Source organism: Nicotiana tabacum, chromosome 16 (assembly GCF_000715075.1).
Source record: "Nicotiana tabacum cultivar K326 chromosome 16, ASM71507v2, whole genome shotgun sequence".
Classification (NCBI taxonomy): domain Eukaryota; kingdom Viridiplantae; phylum Streptophyta; class Magnoliopsida; order Solanales; family Solanaceae; genus Nicotiana; species Nicotiana tabacum.
In genome coordinates this window covers 12,939,327-12,960,761 of record NC_134095.1, presented here as the reverse complement: position 1 = coordinate 12,960,761, position 21,435 = coordinate 12,939,327, and the positions used below count along the sequence as shown (strand labels likewise).

Here is a 21,435-nt window from a genome sequence, read left to right as displayed (position 1 = left end):
CTAAAACAATCACTTTTATACGCACAAAGAAGAGTGGACTCACTAGTTGCTGCTTAACAAATTCTCTAATTTCAATCAGCATTTTGCAATCCACACGGAATTGAATAAGTTACATAAAAAAGATGATAGGCAACCAGTGAATCACCCCATCATTAATCAAACTTTTCGAGTTTTAATCTTGAAAATAAAGTACTTCTCGATAGAGAGTGCTTTACCCCAAGTGTTGTGATATTTTCAAAAAAGTAGATAAATGTTCATTCATGTGGCAAGATGCATACAAGTAAAGTGGACAAATGTCCATCCACGTAGCAAGATGCATGCAAGTTTTGACAATCATACTTGACAAATGATTAGAAAAGCCTTAAGTTTTTTGCCTATAAAAGGGTCTTCCTTTCCGCCAATTTAAAAACAGCAGAAACATCATTTCTTTCCTTTCCTTTCACGCCTTTCTTCATCCTTTGTTGTTCAATATTAAATATTAGTTATTTCCTTTCTTATTTACTTTTTCTACTAACTAGCTGGGTTTGTAATTTAATATTTTACTGATTCCTGTATCCTCCCTAATAGAGATAGACTTGTTTAATCCTGGAGAGACATTTCACACTGTTGAAAGAGTTTCTTAGGACAGTGCCTAGCACGACTCAAGTCCATCCGTGTATCCGCTTACAAATAATATTGAAGCAGTGTTATTATTGAATTTCTTGCTCTCAATTACTACAATCTAAGAAACTATGGCAAACAACACTGATGCTGAAAATACTACTGATACTACCAATACTGGTGCTACCTCCGATGCCCCAGTTCCAGTTGCACTATCATATGCCAGGCCATTTCCAGATGTGTCGAATATCAAAATTTTCGCCAATGAAAATTTCAAGCGTTGGCAAGAACATATTTTCTCACTGCTTGATGTCCATGGTTGCACATGCATTGCTGCATCCACAACCTAGTGCAGACGCTGACAATAAAATAGTAAAATCATGGCAACATTCCAACAAGGTATGCCGTCATACCATATTGTAAACTATTTCTAATGAACTGTTTGGCGTTATTGCAGCTATAAAGAAGCAAAAGCTATATGGTAAGCCTTAATTAAAAAATTCACTGCTGAAGATGCTACAAAACAAAAATTTGTAGTAGAAATTTTTTATCAGTGGCAGATGAGAGATGATAAAGAGATGAACGTACAAATCAACGAATTTCAAAAATTGTTGGAAGACTTGAAGGCCAAGGGGATGTCATTCCAAAAAAGTTTGTTGCTGGAGTGCTGATTGAGAAGCTGTCTGTCTCATGAAGTGACTACAAAAATAACTTAAAGCACAAACAGAAAAATTTTACCATTTAGGAAATTGTGACCCACATCCTAATTGAAGATTTCAACAAAAACGAATATGCCAAAGCTACGATGACAGCCCTTAAAGCAAATTTAGTGCAAAGCAGCAACAACAACAACAAAAGGTACGAGAATAAGTCTAAGTTACAAGCCTAAAAATCCTAACTTTAAAAGAAAAAAATGCTCCTGTTTTGTTTGTGGAAAACCATGTCATCATGCCTCATAGTGCAGGTATAGAGCAGGAAATGACAAAGGAAAAACTAATACTCCTAAGGCTAACTTAGCTGAAGGAGGTGATATTATTGCAACTGCCATTTCTCAAGTAAACATTGTAGCACACGCAAAAGAATGGGTGATAGACTATGGGGCTACTCGGCACATTTGTGCAAATCGAGAAGCATTTTCCTCTTATACTCCTGTAGAGGATGATAGAGAAGTTGTCTACCTTGGAGACTCAAGTACTACCAAAGTATTGGATAAGGGTAAAGTTCTCCTGAAACTCACATCGGAAAAAACTTTAGCCCTTGTGGATGGGTGCAGGTGCGAAGGAGCACCGCAGAAGCGGATGAGCAGAAGCGAGAAAGAGTCCGCAGGTGCGGATTGGCCATTTTTGCTCATTTCTCCATTTTTTGGCGATTTTTGGAGCTTCTTGAGAGGGGCTATTATGAGTTAAATACATTGATTATGTAGTGAGAATTTGGGGTTTGAGGAAAAAACCTAGAAAATTGATATTTTTGGATTTTGACCACGAAATTTGACATGGAATTGGGAATAAAATGTATATTGAGTTCGTAATGTTATGGGTAATCTTTATCTTCGAAAAATTATGAAATCCGGACACGTGGGCCCGATGGAGACTTTGTCAACTTTTCGAACGGAGTTGGGAATTTATCTAAATTGAATTGTTGTGAGTATTAGAGCATGCATTTATGGATTTTCTCATTTATTGACTGGTCTTGGGAGCGTTGGGTATTGATTTGAGTTGATTGAATGGCTTGGGAGCCGATTATGGAACTTCAAATCGATGTAAGTCTCCTTTCTAACCTTGTAAGGGAGAATTTCCCCATAGGTAAAATAATTGAATATGTGCTTCTATTTGTGGGGGCTATGTACGCACGAGGTGACAAGAGTCCGTGCTTAGCTGCTATTATGCTTAAGTGCGGGTAGTCTAGGACCCAACCGTATGCTTTACTTGCCATACTTGTAACTTTATTGATAATTTAAAAAGGCCTAAATCACATCGAACTTGGTAAATAAATTTCTAAAGAGCTAAACATCACTTTCTTGACTGTTAAAAGAGAAATTGTCATTTCCTTGGATGATTGTCTCCTGATGAATTCTTGATTGATTGTATGTATGTGTTTATCTTTGTGGAACGGGCCGAACGCCTCGACAGATTAAATAGATGCATCTATGATTCGTGCCATTCGACCATCTGGTAGTGCACAGTTTAAATATTTATTGGATCGGGCCGTACGATCTCGACATGATTTGTGCATACTTGTATTGCTTGCCTTGAAGTTTATAAATAATGATATTGCCTCCCTGGTCTGAGGTAAATTAATAAATAATGAAATATGAATTTGGAAATCTCTTATAATTAAAAGGATTGTTTACTTGCTTCATGATTTCCTTGAGTTTACTACCATTTTTAATAAATCCACGACTTATTATATTATTGGACTACTAGTAAGTGTCGAAATCGATCTTTCGTTACTACTTCTTCGAGATTAGACTAGATACTTACTGGGTATATGTTGTTTTCATACTCATACTACACTTGCTGTGCATTTTTGTTACACAGGCACACGTATGTCTACTGGCCCCGTTGGGCGCAGCAGCATGGTTGATACTGAGACTTAGGTGAGCTACATCTCTCACGACGACCCGCAGCCAGTAGAGTCTCCTTTAGAGTATTGTATTTTTTTCCCCGTCCAATTTGTATTCCGGACAGTTATTGTTTTACATTTTATTTCCTAAAAATTGCCCATGCACTTGTGACACCGGGTTCTGTGATGTATATGGAATTATTCCGTATTTAAAATTTGTTAGAGACATTATTATTTACTCGGTAAAGTTCATTATTTATTGTTTAATGTAAAGAAAAGAAATAATTTCAAAAATACTAAAATGAGAATTTAGTTAACTTCTTGGTGTTGGCTTGCCTGACAGTGGTGTCCGGCGCCATCACGGCCCTTAATGGATTTTGGGTCGTGACAGAAATGATTTTCAAACTTTTCTTGTCGATAATGAACCATCAAATTATTTTGAAGCTATATCTTCTTCAGATACTAATTATTGGAAAGAGACAATAAAAGTTGAAATTGATTATATTAAGAAAAATAATACATGGATTTTAACTGATTTACCTCCTGGTGCAAAGCCTATTGGATGTAAATGGATTTTCAAAAGAAATTTAATCCTGATGAATCTTTAGATAAACATAAAGCTCGATTAGTAGCAAAAGGATTTTCTCAAAAATAAAATATAGATTATTTTGATACATTTGCACCAGTGACTAGAATTTCTTCTCTTCGAGTTTTAATTGCCTTAGCTTCAATTCGTAAACTTTTTATCCACCAAATGAATGTCAAAACTGCTTTTCTAAATGGTGATTTAGAAGAAGAAATTTATATGGTTCAACCTGAAGGTTGTGTCATTCCTGAACAAGAAAATAAAATTTATAAATTAATTAAATATCTTTATGGCCTTAAACAAGCTCCTAAGCAATGGTATGAGAAATTTGAACAAGTCTTACTGAGAAACGATTTTTCCTCAATTGAGGTGGATAAATGTGTTTATACAAAAATGGTAGACAATGATTATGTGATAATATGTCTATATGTTGATGACATGCTTATATTTGGTACAAATTTAAATATTGTACAAAATACAAAATTATTTCTGTCTGCTAATTTTGATATGAAAGATCTGGGTGAAGTAAATACAATATTGGGAGTAAAAGTTATAAGGAGTGAATATGGAATAATGTTGTCACAAGAACATTATGTTGAGAGACTTCTTAAGAAATTTGCATATTTTAATGTCACATATGTGAGCACTCCTTTTGATGCTATCTCTCAGTTGAAAAAGAATAATGATGACTCAGTTGCTCAGTCTAAATATGTGCAGATTATTGGGAGTCTGATGCATTTAATAAATTTTACAAGGCCTGATATAGCCTATGCAGTGTGTAGACTGAGTAGATATACTCATAATCCCAACAGAGAGCATTGGTCTGCATTAGCTAGACTAATGAAATATTTGAGAGGAACCATGAATTATGGTATCCTATATAGTGGATTTCCTTCTACTTTAGAAGGGTACAATGATGCAAACTGGATCTCTGATTTAGATGAGACAAAATCCACTAGTGGTTATGTATTCACCTTTGGTGGTGGTACAATATCGTGGAAATCAGCTAAACATACGATCATTGCTAGATCGACTATGGAATCAGAGTTTGTAGCTCTGGAGTTAGCTGATTCTGAGGCTGAGTGGCTAAGAAACTTCTTAGCTAATATCCTTTTAATAAAGGACGTATTGCCTCCTGTGTCTATGCATTGTGATTGTCAAGCGATAATAGATGTTGCAAAGAATAAATCTTATAATTGTAAAAGTAAAGACATGATGCCATAAAACAGTTGTTGAGAGATAGAATAATTTCCATTGATTATGTGAAGTCAGAGATAAATTTGGCCGATCCTCTGACTAAACCTGTGGGAAGAAAATTAATTCTTCAAACCTCAAAAGAGATGGGGTTAATGCTGATATGATGTCAATAGAGATGGTAACCCAACCTATGTGATTGGAGATCCCATGAAGTAGGTTCATATGAGTAATAACAAGTTGATATTGACACTGAAACACTAAAAGAGAGTGCTTGACTGCAACTAGTTGAGAGGTTGAGTTATAACTCTTAATGAAATTCATATTCCTTATGAATTGTGTATTTAAAAGTAGTATATATTTGATGAATTCAACTATATGAGAGTAGAGTGGGGCCGCTCCTACGAGATTTTGGCCTAGTCTCTAGAGCTATCATGAATAACCAGGCACACACATGGCCTATTGGGCGCAAAACCGAGTTGAACAACAAAATTACTGGGGTCGAAATGTGATTGATAAAATCTCTGACTTACAATGAGAGTTATTTGTTCATAGAAATATTATATTTCACAAGTAATTATGTGAGTTAAACTTTATTGATCTATGTTTGGTTCATAGTCCAAAAGACACTAAACCTATTACATTTGGACCATACAAATCCAGCAAATCTTACTCCTTTTTTTATGAATTTTTTGAAAATATGTGGGGGAACTGTTGTGATATTTCCAAAAAAAGTGGACAAATGTCCATCCATGTGGCAAGATGCATGCAAGTCTTGACAATCATACTTGACAAATGACAAGAAACTTGACAAATGGCAAGAAAAGCTTTAAGTTTTTTGCCTATAAAAAGGGTCTTCCCTTCAGCTAATTTAAAAACAGCAGAAACATCATTTCTTTCCTTTCCTTTCATGCCTCTCTTCTTCCTCTGTTGTCCAATATTAAATATTAGTTGTTTCCTTTCTTATTTATTTTTACTACTAACTAGTTGGATTTGTAATTTAATAATTTCTGATTCTTGTATCTTCCCTAATAGAGGTAGGCTTGTTTAATCCTGGAGAGAGGTTTCACACTGCTAAAATGGTTTCTTAGGAAAGTGCCTAGCACAATCAAGTCCATCCATGTATCCGCTTACAAATAATATTGAAGCAGTGTTATTATTGAAATTCTTGCTCTCAATTACTACAAGTGTGCCATAGTGGATATACACAATGTGGATCCGAAATAGTAGAGCTACTGTGTTTTACTGCCAGTAGCAGATGTAGGATTTCTATTAAACGGGTTCAAAAAATATAGTCAAGAAATTAAAAGATAAATGCATAGCATTGATATTTAATTGTCAATTCCCTAATCTTTAACTCCCTCAGTCTTGGAGAGCCAAATGCATAGTTGTAGAGAAGATGCCACCAGTAATTCATTCTCATATGGTTTGCTGGAAGAAACCTACGAGTGGATATGTCAAATTAAATGTGGATGGCTGCAGTAAAGGCAATCCAGGCTTAGCTGGAAGAGGTGGGATTATCAGAGACCATCATGGTGAATTAGTGAAGGCATTTTCTGATTTCTATGGCATTTGCAGTAATAATTTTGCCGAGGTAAAGGCATTTTTACAAGGCATCGAGATGTGTTGCCATCATGGTTTGAAAAATATTGTTATGGAGTCAGATTCAGTTTTAATTATCAATATAATTAATAGGAAAATAAAGGCACATTGACATATCAGACATGTACTTGAACATATTTGGAAATTGACTCGAACTGGAGATTTTCAGTTTAGGCATATTTTCAGGAAAGGTAACAAGATTGCATATCAATTGGCAAACCGGCGAGAAAACACAAAAGCTCATGGTATCTTCAATCAAGCTGTTTCCCTTTCTAGAAAGGTTAGAGCTTTTTTGAAGTTTGATCAAGAGGGAATACCTAATTTCACGTTTAGAGTGAAAAGGAATATGTTTGTAGTTAATGATATCACCACTTGATACTATGATTAGACATATAGTATTTGGGACATATCTGTATTTGTTGTCATCTATTGAGAATATATAGATGTATCAAGTAGTAGAGAGGAGTCCATCAGACTTCTATCAATTTCTTACACACAAGAGCACATTAAAGTGGTGGCTACCAATCTACAATATGTAATTGAGCCTAAAGTGTATGTCCTTCTCCGTGTAATCAAAGTTTTTGAAATATACAGGTTGGAGTTGATAACTATGGATTTTAGCCTATCTTATGCTCTTTTTTGCTTAGGTTTTGGATAAAAAATATGTAAAAGTATTTTTGAAAACTGATTTAATGCGCTTGTCTGCAGGGTTTAGTCAAAATAAGGCAAGAAAGCCATAATCAACTCATGAAGAAGTTAAATTCGCACAACTTCAAAGCTTAGACTGAAGCACTGACCGTGAGGGAAAAGAGGGGCCGCATAAGGACCACCACTGAAGCGGCCACAATTATGCGGTCCGCGAAAATGAGATTCAGAGAAGATATTTTAGGTACAATAGTGACCGCTGACCGCGATGAAAAAAACGCGATTGCTGAATACCTAACGCGGCCGTGGCGGTATTTCCGCTGAGAGCGTTGATGGAAGTTCAAAGACTCTGCAAGTTGAGCTTGACTGAGGAGCGCGGTCCGCATCCAAATTATGCGACCGCCGTTGATGCTAACGCGGAGGCGGTGACTTCTACACTGTCCGCGAACCAAGTCCAAACCAAGCAAAAAATTGAAGAAACACGGTCCGTGCTTGTTTTTGCGTAGCCGTGAAAGTCCATTCGCTGAGGCATCCAGTATTTCGCTGACACCGGAACCTCCATAGGGGTATTTTTGTCCAGTAATTTTAGGTGTGTATAAATAGATCTTTTTCACATTTTTAGGTTATCTTTTGTATCAGTGAGCTCGTGAACAACCGTACTTTACCATTTAGAGTAATTTTAGAGTAGCTTTAGCTTATATTCTTTGATTTTGTTCTTGTAATCAACTTTTATGGCTTATATTTCATCTCCATCTTTGATTTCTACCTTGATTATGAGTAGCTAAACCCATTAGCTAGGGTTGAGATCCAATCCTAGTATGGGTATTTAATGGATCTTGAATTTTAGGGCTTAATTGTTTGTGGGTTAGTGATATTTAGCTTGATTCATGCTTTAATTGTAGAATTGGTGGTTGCAAACACTGATTCGTGCCTTTATGGCTTAGACTCTTCTTGAGAAAGAGAGACTAAGTCTAGAAAAATTAGGCTAACAAGGAATTGAAGTGCATTCAAGAGATTGATAGCCACAATTAAAGGATTAAAGCTAGAGATAGTAATACCTGACTTGAGCCAATATCATTTGTATTGCATGAACACCCATTTGGACTTGAGAAAGCCAAATTGGGCAAAGTCACTCAAACTACCGAGAGGTATAGAGTGAGTACTTATGTATGATGGTTATATCACGACCCCAATCATAACAAGCTTGCCCTGAATTCTTGATACCCGTTAGATACCCACCTAGGTAGAAGTCACTACTCTAGTACTTTTTATCAATTGAGAAAACTCATACAAAAATATTGTACTTAGATTATTTTCAGCAATCAATAGCATTAAACGTAGAATAAAAACAAATCCAAGCATGGTTAGAAGTGCAATTAAAAGCAGCACACATAGCTAGATTAGATAGAAACCCAACTCTCAACCAATATTAACTCCCTGTGGATATCGATCCCGACCTTTCGGGTAAAAGCTACATCGACCACTCCTCACCATTATATAGTGGTGCAGGGTTGGAGCTGATCAGGAGTCCGGCCTAACTCCACCATTGAGATGGTGGACTTTGTTTTTTTTTTAAATGTGACTTGTGAAAATTGAACCGACGCCTCTTGACCACTGAGCTATGCTTTTGGTTATGTCAAGAAGATTCAAAATATAATATATAGAGATACAAATTGAATTTTACCTTATATGTATAGTGTAATTTTCTGGCGACGGGGATGAACCTCCTTCGGCCCCTAAATTTGCCCCTGTATATTGCATGATTAAACAAAAAAAAAAATCAACTTATATTGATTGTAAAATAGTTCTTTATATTGCTAGAGGGAGGTATAGAAATGAAATTGATAATTTTGAACCATCTCCTTATAATTTCTATGATTTCATGCTCTTTTATTCTCGTCTCTCTATTACTCATCATCTTCTTAAAATCCAAATTCCAAACTAAACATAAAGAAACAAGAAATAAATAAATAAGGGACTTAAGTGATATAAATGAAACCTTTGGGTTTCAATTGTTTATTCTCATAATCGAAGGAGGTGATGTGTAATTTAATAATCTATCAGGTGATAAAATAACATTACTCATTTTTCAAAACAAAGCAAATTACGTAATTAAGGCGGGAGAACATGAACTAATCTCCCAGTCACGCTATTAAGAGGAGTGTGTGTCCTCCCCATAGTCAAACTTCGTGCAAACTGAAAAAACCCAAACCCAAAGCAACACGCATATTACACTTCTGCAAATGATCACTTTGTGATGGTGGTTACTGTCAATGGCGGATCCGTACAGAACGAGCCCTCATCCTCACGCTTCTTCTTCACCTCTCGAATCCGAAGACATGTCTTCTTTCTTCCTCAATTTTCTTCAAAATTCATCTGCTTCCACGTCAGCGGCTGCGGCTGGGTTCTATCACCGATCGGTGCCGGAAACGGCGGCTGATTCATCATCTAACCTCAATTTCTCCGATCCCGGCCGATTTTATGCGGCGGAGTTTAAAGAAGGCGTTGAGAATGTGTTTGCTTCAGCTGGCCTCGGGGATTCTGACGCCATGGATTCAGCTAATAGGAGAGAGTTTCTAGAAGATGACAAGGTCGATAACTTAGGTTTTAGTAGCGAGGTGAGTTTTTTGTTTCATTTTCCTTTTTATTATTATTTTTTTAAAAATGATTCAAGTTGAGTCCGCAATTATACTGTGCTTTTACGATCTATTTAGGAATGCGATGGACTTGACATGCCAGCTAATCAGAATCATTCACGTTCCTCCAAGAGGAGTAGATCTGCTGAAGTTCATAACTTATCCGAAAAGGTTTGCTTCTATTTTGAATTTTGAATTTGCAAATTTTCTGTTTAAATTACATGATTTGTTAATTATTATTATACATGATTAAATTTGTGACAGAGGAGGAGGAGTAGGATCAATGAGAAACTGAAAGCACTGCAGACTCTAATCCCAAATTCTAACAAAGTATTTCTTCAATACCTCAGCCTTTGAGAATTATCTGTGTATTGTTTTTTCTTTCTTTTGTCTCATGTTTGAGCTTTATTAATATCACAGACAGACAAGGCATCTATGCTTGATGAAGCCATTGAGTATCTGAAGCAACTTCAACTGCAAGTTCAGGTTTCAGTTCTGGCCTTTTCCCTTTGACTATTTCTAGCTGCTTGTAGTCTGCTAGATCTTGTGTTTATGTTTTCAAACATGTGAAACGAACATTTAGGTAGGCTTATGGTAATGATTGCTCAGCAGGAGTAGGTACTAAGGTGTGTGTTTTATGTTAAAACAAGTCACGTATTGTAATCCATTTGGTCAAGCACATAACACTGAAGAAATATGGAGTGCTTATTTTCTGAAGAGCATCTTCTTTGGAAGCTTCAATTTAACGCCATCTATCTATTTTTTTATATCTGCCTAAAACATGCTCAATTTGTTGTAATAGAAGTTTTTTTTTCTTTCTTTCTGAAGTAAACTCTTTGAATTAGATTGGAGGTTAGTGTTTTTTGTTTGATTTAGATCACATTTCTTGGTGGCTGTTGGTTCACGAAGGTCTTTGCTTGCCAGTGATATTTTTGTAGATGCATGACATCAACTTGAAAGAAGAATGTTAATATCAACACAGAAACTCCTATGTGCTTTACTGACTTATTTGAGAACAATTGGACCCTCCTTTGAACTATGTGAATTGTATCATCTAAAAATTTAAGTACGACTCAATAGCTTTATGCCCCTATAGTTGTTGTAATTTTGGATATCACCCTTGTTCTTGTACAACGGAACCATCGTACTCCACCTCTAGTCTTTGCTTGCCAGTGATATTATTGTAGATGCATGACAACAACTTGAAGGAAGAATGTTAATATTAACACAGAAACTCCTATGTGCTTTACTGACTTATTTGAGAACAATTGGACCCTCCTTTGAACTATGTGAATTGTATCATCTAAAAATTTAAGTGTGACTCAATAGCTTTATGCCCCTATAGTTGTTGTAATTTTGGATATCACTCTTGTTCTTGTACAACGGAACCATCGTACTCCATCTCCAGTCTTTGCTTGCCAGTGATATTATTGTAGATGCATGACATCAACTTGAAGGAAGAATGTTAATATCAACACAGAAACTCCTATGTGCTTTACTGACTTAATTTGAGAACAATTGGACCCTCCTTTGAACTATGTGAATTGTATCATCTAAAAATTTAAGTGCGACTCAATAGCTTTGTGCCCCTGTAGTTGTTGTAATTTTGGATATCACCCTTGTTCTTGTACAACGGAACCATCGTACTCCACCTCCATTCTTCGGGCATCTTCTTTGTCTTAAAAATAACAGTAAACAACTCAGTAAGCCACTTCAAGCCTGCTCGGCCCACTTCTAAAAATTTCACTGTAATTTTGTCTGGTCTCATCGCTCTGTCCCCGCTCATCTTACGCATCGCACTCTCCACTTCCTCTATCTTAATATGCCTACAATATCCAAAATCATGCAGACTCTTGGAGCGCTCCAACTCACCTAGCACAATGCTTCTATCCCCCTCCTCCTTCAACAATTTATGGAAGTATGTCTGTCATCTTCGTCTTATATGTGCCTTGTCCATCAATACGTTGCCGTCCTCGTCTTTAATGCACTTCACTTGGTCTAAGTCACGGGCCTTCATCTCCCTCAATTTGGTCAAGCGGTATAGCTTTTTGTCCCCGCGTTTGCCCCCCGAGTTCCTCGTACAGACATCTTAACGCCGCAGTCTTAGCTGCCGTAACTGCTAATTTCGCCTCTTCCTTTGCCTTCTTATAACACTCCTGATATTTCCTTTTCTCCTCCTCGTCTGTACTCTCCACTAGCTTCAAATAAGCCGTTTTTTTGGCTTCCACTTTACCTCGAACCTCTACATTCCATCACCAGTCCCCTTTCTGACCCCCCAGCCCCAGAATAACCCTTCGTGACCGCTAAGACCTCTATAGCAGCTTCCCTAATGGAATTTGCTGTCATGGTCCATATACTAGTCTCGTTCCCCTAATCCTGCGGGCCCTCATAGCCATCAACCTCTCCCCTAACTCCCGAGCTTTGTCCTTAGTCAAGTTACCTCACTTGATCTTAGGTTGCCTGCACACCACCCTCTTCCTCCTGCTCCTCATGATCTCCAGGTCCATTACTAGGAGCTTATGCTGGGTTGTGAAGTACTCACTAGGGATGACTTTGCAATCAGTGCATAAACCTTTATCACATTTCCTTCAAAGAAGGTAATCAATTTGAGTCTTCGCCACCAAACTTCGGAAGGTGACCAGGTGCTCCTCCTTTTTTGGAAAACTCGAGTTAACTCTCACCAAATCAAAAGCCCTAGAGAAATCCAACAGTGAGGTACCTCCGTCGTTCCTATCCCCAAAACTGAACCCACCATGCACATCATCAACTCCTAGCATTAGCCCCAATATGGCCATTGAAATTCCCTCCAATGAACACTTGTATTTATTTAAAGTAGTCTTATACATGAATCAAAAGCAAAAGGCATAAGTAATACTTTGATGAATTTTGTATTCTATCCCTTTTTGGAAGATTTTGTGTCTTAGGTGTGATTAGTCTTGTATCATTGAAAGTTTTCCATCAAAGTCACGACTCTGCTCTTGCTAGTATCATTGTCTCCTCTCTCGGCCTGGTTAGATGAAAGATACAGGGACAGTGGAGCTTTGAAAAATCAAATCAAAACAGGAAAAAGGAAAAGAAAAATAAGAAGAACATGGGACCAAGTGTTATAGAAGCTGTACAAGCTATGTTTACCGATCTCAGTTCCCAACATTTGATTCTGAACTCGTAACACACAGGGATGTTGGTGTAGTGGTTCGACTCATTGCTAGTACATTACGGAAAATTAGTGGGACAAGCTAAGAGAAAGTATATTGGTTTGGACGACCTTTCATTATGTTTCTTACTATTGGGAGTATCATGACTTAAAGTAGGTTAGAGGAAAAGGGATTGAATTGAGAAGTGAAAATGAAGAAAAACCTATCTTATATTTAAGAATTGTTTTGTATATAGTTCGACAGGTGTGTTGACGTTTCACCTCTAAGTTCACTAGTTTCTTGTTACTCCTTTAGCTAGAATGGATCCATATTTAATTGCTTTTTATTGAGGCTCATGCTATTTGTCAGTTCTCTATCTTGCAATAAGCATTGGTTTCGCTTCAACATTTTCATCCCTGGGGTAGGAAAATCTCAAGAAGAAGAAATAAATGGTGAGGCCGTGAGTAGGGGTGTGCATTCGATTTTGACCCTTATCGATTATCGATTTGTACATATGCTTATCGTTATCATTTCAATAAGGTTTCGATTTTTTCGATTCGATTTATCGATTTTTGGGGCTTATCGATTCGGTTATCGATTACACCAATAAGAAAATTTGCGGGATTCCACGGAAAGTATATCGCTATAAAACACCTAACTAATATGGACAAAAAGAAGCTAAAATAAGACGAACACCGTTTATAACATAAAAATAGTGTCAACAAACACATGCAACGAAATTAAAGTAAGGGATCAAATGTATGGCACCAACACTCCAACGGTATATAAAAAAAAATACATCATCACAACTAATTCTGTTTTCCATTAATTTGAACTTCATTCCCTTGAGTTTTAAATATGATCATTCCTTAAATGTGGTAGAGGAAATAATAGGGTTAGGAACTTAGGGTAAAGGGAAGGGTATTATAGAATAAGGGTAAAAAAATAATAATAATATTTTTTTGTCTTTTTAGTATATCTTATCGGTTTATCGATAAACCGATAACCGAAGAGGACAAAATCGAAATCGAAACTGATAACTCGATAAGAAAAATTTCAAAATCGATAAACCGATAAACCGATAACAAATAATCGATTCGATTATTGATAAACCGATTCGAATGCACACCCCTAGCCGTGAGGGCTTCAAGGTGCATCTTTCTTGTTCCATTGAGGGCTTCCATATATAGAACATTCACCAATGGAAGTAAGATATAACATAGGGTAAAGATGGAGAAGAAGATGTGGTTGGGCAGCGCAATATGCCCCATCCTTGAAATCTAGACAATTAATGAAATTATCTTGTTGTCTTATCCATATTGTGGTTTCTTTCAGTTTCCCCCGTATAATATGAATTACTAAACCTTTTGCTGAATGGATGATTTCAGTTACGAAATCTCCTGAAATATGAATGGATGCAAGTTTCCTGGTGTGCTCTTTGCTAATTTGAAGAGTTAGCTCTTCCTATTATGATTGATTTATGAAAATGGTAATCTTTTGGTATAATTATCAAATACTTTGGCGTTTTTCACCAGTTAGTAGACAGGGGTACTTGTGATGAACATGAGGTGTTTGCATATATTGTGGCTCTAGAAATTGAGAGGGGGGAAAAGATCTTTTTATTACTTTTACTTCCATATAACTTGCTTAGTAAATGAAAATAGTTCACTGATATAACTTTTATGTGGTCAACAACACACGAAGATTTAATCTAGTAAATAAAAAGTACAAGTACATAAGAAGTATAGTAGTTCTTTAAAACTCAAAAAGAATACTCCTCATTGTGCCATCAATCTCAAAGATCAAATGTTTAAACTTTCTTTCTGGGACAGCTGATATTTGATGGTGATAACAACGAAGTCACAAGTTATGACTAGTATCATCAAGTGACTTTCCGAGGTCTAACCGCCTGCTGATTACAATGAAGTCACTACTACTATATCATATCTGTCATTATATCTCTTTAAAATCTGCATAATAGAACCTTTGTTTGTCTCCTCACTTTGACTTTTCAGATGCTTACCTTGAGGAACGGATTGAGTTTATACCCGGGATATGTCCCTGGGTCTTTGCAGTCAATGCAACTTCCATCTGGTAATGAATTTGATGGGAGAAGTTTTATGCTGAGTGCAAATGGAGGAGCCACACTTCCTGGGAATCGAGAAATGCAGCAGACTGCATTTGAAATTTCCAATCAGAATCTGTCAGGCAAACCAACAATAACGTCACATAATGCAGAAAACTCACTAGCTTTAGAAACTACGATTCAGAATCATTATGGACTTCTTAACCATTTAGCATCTTCTAAGGTAAGCAGCCTGCAGTATTTCATTCAGATCCTGTAAGTCAGAAGCTAAAGCAATTTTTATTTATATATTCAGGACATATGCCGGGGCGATACACTATCAAGATTGCATTTAGATATGAGTTGCTCCGGGAACAATTCCTCTTCAGGGGTGTCTTCTTGACCAAAATCTATAAAGATCAAGTACTCGAGGAGTTGGTGTAGATGGAATTAACTGGTGATACTGTGAAACTCCAATTGTTTTTACATCTCATTAAGTTAAAATATTTGCCTAATGGTCGCTGAGATATCCTTAATTGTATGCTCAATGAGCATAAACGGAACTGTGCTTTTGCAACTGCTGAAACTTGAATTTGACAAGATAACTAGTGTTGACAAAATAACCTTTCAAGCTTTTTAGATGCTTGTAGTGTTGGACGTTTCAAGTTCTTCCACTATCATACTTGAAAATGAAAATATACTACTGTTTTAGATGCGTGCTCTTTCTTTGCAATTTCAGAATCTCAAATGCAGCATGTTTGTTATCCAAAGGTTTTTTTAGTATGCAATCCGGACAAATTTTAGTTGAATCTAAAAATATACCTTCGCAAATTACAGTACAGTGCAGATATTCTGGTTTATTATCTTTATAATGTAATTATGAATTGCCTTTGTGACAACTCAGCAAATGGAGTCGAATGAGTTATGCTTACAGTGAGGGTACCACTTTCACAGTGGAAGTTTCACTGTGACGGACATGTCATTATTAGTGTCAATGTATTACTGTTTACAGAGTACATGCAATTGTAAGGACTGAAACTAGGTGTAAACTCTTTTATAGTAAGGTCTATTTCCCTTTTTGAACTTTTCTCCTAATGGAATCCGCTACAAGAATTAATTTCCCCCCAATATAAGCAGCAGATGTAGCATCTTCTTTGTACTAGTATAGATATAGAAACAAGAGTAAAGTAAATAAAGGTCCACTAACAATAACGAATATAAAGAGAAACTCCAAATATCAGAAAAGGAGAAGCATACGGTGAACTAACTAGATCACCAACTCCACGACATTCTTCTTTAATCATTTCTTAACTCTTAATTAACAAAAAAGAAACTAAAAGTGACACAATTATTATCAAAAGGAAGAAAAAAATAAACGGAGAAAAGGGTGTGGGGATGCATTGGGTATCAAGCTCAATTAAAATGAAGCTAAAGTAAATCCACCAACAATTTTTAAGCGAAATTCTTGATGACCCTTATCTAACCAAACAAATAAAAAGTATAAAAAAAAAAATTAAATCAATACCGGAGGAAATGATCTCATATTATTCGTCATAATTCAAATAGAGAAAAATAACGCTACAAATTTACTAATCTTCTATTTGATTTTCTGTGTAAAGGGTCACCAAATTATTTGTAATGGGCTGTAAATTTGATAAAGATCATCATACCCTTCAATAAAAATCAATAAATAAATGGCACCAACTAGACTATATGGTTACGTCCATAAATATTTTCATACGTATATAAAACGTTTCTTACGAATGCCACAATAAAGTAAAATAATCAAACACGAGTGGGGCAATTTCTCCATTTCTAGAAGTCCCATCATTACAGCTTCCCCCACCCCCAATGGTGAATGGTCCCAACACTCGAAGAAAGAAATACCTCCCAACTTAGCTCCAAATATGATCTCCCTCTCTAACAAGCCACTGTTGTCTTTACTACTAGTATTAAACACTAGAATCCATAGTCCCCAGCATAGTGCCACATGCATTATTTCACTACCGTATCTTATTATTACTACTAATATGCTTCTTTGTCTTTCTCCTACAACGGGTCTCTTCTTTGTTAATGTCTTCTAATATTAGTTAACTCCAATTCTCCTCAGTAGGAGGGGAAAGAAAAAAGAGAAGATGTCTGGGTTTCTGAACAATGAACTCTCAAAAAGAACCTCAATCTTTGGTCTACGTTTATGGGTCATTTTGGGTATTTGCGTTGGAGCTGCAATTGTGTTAGTTCTCTTCCTTATCTCTCTCTGGTTCACTACAAAACGTAACAATAAAAAAACTACTCTTTCAGTTTCAGCTAAGAAAAACAAAAACCCCAATATTCCTAAGGTATCCAAAGAAATTCAAGAAATCCGAATCGACCCATCACGGACTCTACCCGAAAGCCCGAAATTACTTCCAGCTCCGGTTCCGGACCCATTACCCGAACCCGAGGAAGAAACACAGAATTCAAGTGGTCATCACAGAATCCATATTGAGATCGGAAAGGGTCATAAGATTGCCTATCCGGAGCGGGTCGGGTTAGGTGGCGGGTCAAGTCATGGTAGTGGAGAAGTACGTTCTGTTGAGCAGGCTATTATTGCTGTGCCTGAGGTTTCACATTTGGGGTGGGGTCATTGGTATACACTGAGAGAGCTTGAGATTGCTACTAATTTCTTTGCTGATGAAAATGTGATTGGTGAAGGTGGGTATGGAATTGTTTACCGTGGAGTTATGGAAGATAACAGTAATGTTGCTGTTAAGAATTTGCTCAATAACAGGTGTACTTTTCAAAGTTCTTTCCTTTTTGTTGCATATTGTCCAAATATGTTTATATTTCTTGGCCTTGCATGTTTAGTTGCATGTCATTTATGTTTAAATGTATGCTCTATCATGGTAATGTGGCATAACTGTCTGAAATGAGGTATCTTTATGGTTTCTGGGTCTTAATTATTTAAATAATAGTTATAGATTTATGGGTAACTATAGAAGGATTTAAGTTATATACACTGACACTGTAAAGATTTTTTTGCACTATCTGTAATAGATGGTTAGTTACAATTTTCGTCAAATTACCAATTAATATTTATCAAGAGATTTACATGATAAGTGACCTGATTGTTTCACACTGACAGTGCATAGAACTTAAACCCCAGTACTAGTTTATGGAAAATCTGTTCCTTTTGCTCTGTCTTTAGGTTTTGATGTATGTGGTTTTCTTTTCAGGGGACAAGCAGAGAGGGAGTTTAAGGTTGAGGTTGAAGCAATTGGTCGAGTTCGGCATAAGAATTTGGTGAGGTTACTCGGTTACTGTGCTGAGGGAGCTCACAGGTAATTTCAGTTTCAGTTATCTGCAGCTTAATTCAGTCTGTTATAGCATTATATGGTGGTTGCCTTTAAGGTGATCTTGACCTATCAACTGACTCCGGTTTTGAGCTTGAGAGGAGATTACTCAATATGTCAATTTGCTATTCTTAGGATGCTTGTGTATGAGTATGTGGACAATGGGAACTTAGAACAGTGGATCCATGGAGATGTAGGGCCGTGCAGTCCTCTTACATGGGAAATTAGAATGAATATCATTCTTGGAACAGCTAAAGGGTATACAACAGCTAATGTTTTTGTTAACTTCTTGTTCTTGAGTATTAATTGTTTTTCTATATTGTGTTAAAAGGAGTACCTAAATATTGGTGAGGCTTACAGGTTAACCTATCTGCATGAGGGCCTCGAACCCAAGGTTGTTCACCGTGACATTAAATCAAGCAATATTTTGCTCGATAAGCAATGGAATCCCAAAGTGTCAGACTTTGGCTTAGCAAAGCTTTTGGGCGCTGAAAAGAGCTACATTACTACTCGGGTTATGGGAACATTTGGGTTAGTGCTTGACATTCCAAACTACACTGTTTTGTTGCTAATGTTAAGTTACTCATGGAAAATAAATTGCCAAATGGCCCCTTTTTTATCAGTTACGTTGCTCCGGAATATGCTAGCACTGGCATGTTGAATGAGAGAAGTGATGTGTATAGTTTTGGAATTCTTATTATGGAGATCATTAGTGGAAGGAATCCAGTGGATTATAGCCGTCCTCCTGGAGAGGTTTGTCTCATCTCATTAATGTTAGTTTCTTGTTTCAGGAAACCTCTTTAATATTTGCTCCAGTTTTGTTCTGACTCTGTGTAATGGATCTGACTCACAGGTAACTCTGGTTGATTGGCTTAAAATAATGGTTTCAAACCGGAATGCGGAAGGTGTTTTGGATCCCAAGTTGCCGGAGAAGCCTTCTTCAAGAGCACTGAAACGTGTCCTTTTGGTAGCATTACGCTGTGTCGACCCCAATGCTCAGAAGAGGCCAAAAATGGGACATGTGATACACATGCTTGAAGCTGATGATTTTCCCTTCCGTGATGTAAGCTGTAGTTTTCCTTCACACCCTTAAATTAAATGTCACGTTTTCATGAACACGGGAGTCGACAGCTAAGAATGCCTCTTTTGGTAACTAAAATGAAGTCTACTACAGAATAATGCCTCTAAACAAGCATTCAATGCTGGACCTTGCATTATATTTTGCAAGAATTATGCTTGTTACACCACAAATCAAATCTCATTAATGAACCTCCTTCCGTATTCTAGTACCAATGACATGGACTGTTTTAAATCTGTTTTATGTGATGTCTTTTTTAGTACAGTATGGGCCAACACTTTTTTTTAAGCATAGTGCCGGTGTTAGCTAGTACATGGATCATCACATCAGTTTTCAATCAATATTGTTAGTTGATATTTCATTTTCCCTTCCTCTGAATAGCTGTTGAATTGATACAGGAGCGACGAGCTTCGAGGGAACATGGTCGTTTATATCGTGATGGCGTGAAAGAGAGGGTAATGGACAAGCGTGTAATTGAATCGGGTGATAGCAGTGGATACGAAAGTAGTGTGCACACCAACCGGTCTTTCTTGAGGAAGCAAGAAACTGATGATGAGCACCAGTAGCCGCACCACGAGTATTAGGAGGTCAATTCCAACCCCGTTTGTTTCTGCCACTTATTTTGGAGATAGTACATGTAAATATCATTCACTTCCCTTCTGCAGTTGGGTTAAATCAGCAGTCACGGACTCGCGGTAGGTTTTGTAGCATAGCTCTTGTTATTAGTGTATGTAATTGCCTTCAATTTTGTTATGAGCATAGCTGTTCCAATCTGTGAGTGCTTAGTTTTTTATTTGCTATGTGTGTTGGTTTGAGGAGTTTGCCCAAATGAAAGGACATGATTGGATAGTATTGCGACAAACAGTTATTCTGTGCACTCATTGTACAATATTTTATGGCGTGAAATAGGTGAGAATCATGAGGTTTCAGGTTCAAATCTCAGCGGAGGCAAAAGACACTAGGTGGTTTTTTTCCATCACTCCAAGCCTTGGTGGATAAAGTTACCTGATCTTGTTGCTGGTGGGAGGTGGCATGTATCCTGTGGAATTAGTCGAGGTGCACGTAAGCTGGCCCGGACACCACGGTCATTAAAAAAGAAGAAGTTAAGATGACCTATAACAATAGGTAAATGTTAAGATATACTGATATTGTAAAATTGTCCGTGTATATAAGTTAGATGCACCACCAAATACCAATATAATTATCTCCTTTTAAGTTCCTTCTAACATTGAGGTCAAAAGAGATTAGTGAATTGAACTTACTCAAAAAAAATATAAAAAAATAGTGACTTTAGGATAAAGTAGTAGTAGTAAAACTATTGTGTGTCTTGCCTTTTATGGATTTTACCTGGACTAGAAAAGCAAAGGTACATTTTTTTTGGGACCGAAGTTAGATGGGGTCCTTTTCTTGGGGGCACGTAATGTCACCGACAGAAAGCTACATTTCAGAAATGGAGGATTCTTGAGCAATTAACAACTGAAATTAGTCAAAATGCTTGACCATGATAATGTCTGAAGTTGATTTTTCCTTAATCAGACAACGTTAATGCAAAATTCTTTTGGGGTAATTTGGATTCTGAGGTGGGGTCTGATTGAAATGTTTCGTGGGGGGGGGGGGGGTTGTCACCTGTCCCTACGAGCAATAAAGTCTAGAGTATGCTACAAAAGAAAGGAAATGAGGTAGGTGTCCTTTGAACTTGGCAGCTACTAGAGATAATTTTTTTGACAGCTAAAGATTGGGATTTTGGACCCACGCATTTTATTATGTTTTCTGGTTTTGTCATAATGTGAAAAAAAAATCGTTTTAGAGCAAGTCTTTAGGTGGTTATTTGTTTTCAACTATAATTTTTGGTGTAATAGTAATACATGACAACATTAAGGGCGCCTCTAACCAAACTATATTACGACTTTTACGAGCCTGTTTTCTCTTGACCTTTTGACATTTCTGTATTGGGGTGGTGGTGGTGGTGGTTGGTATAATTACCGGAGAGTTTCGCGTTAG

The 21,435-nt window shown here is 36.9% G+C and overlaps 1 protein-coding gene across 1 annotated transcript; it reads left to right on the top strand.

Annotated features, from left to right (window-relative positions):
• The first annotated feature begins 9,335 nt into the window (after window positions 1–9,335).
• Window positions 9,336–20,311, top strand: LOC107768850 (putative serine/threonine-protein kinase At1g01540). The gene is made up of 13 exons (XM_075231984.1): window positions 9,336–9,807; window positions 9,904–9,996; window positions 10,090–10,155; window positions 10,246–10,311; window positions 14,975–15,268; window positions 15,341–15,421; window positions 17,115–17,794; window positions 18,240–18,344; window positions 18,492–18,614; window positions 18,717–18,887; window positions 18,980–19,109; window positions 19,210–19,419; window positions 19,833–20,311. The coding sequence occupies exons 1-13, from the start codon at window positions 9,463–9,465 to the stop codon at window positions 19,998–20,000; spliced, it is 2,532 nt and encodes an 843-aa protein (XP_075088085.1). The 5' UTR covers window positions 9,336–9,462; the 3' UTR covers window positions 20,001–20,311.
• Window positions 20,312–21,435: the final 1,124 nt, after the last annotated feature.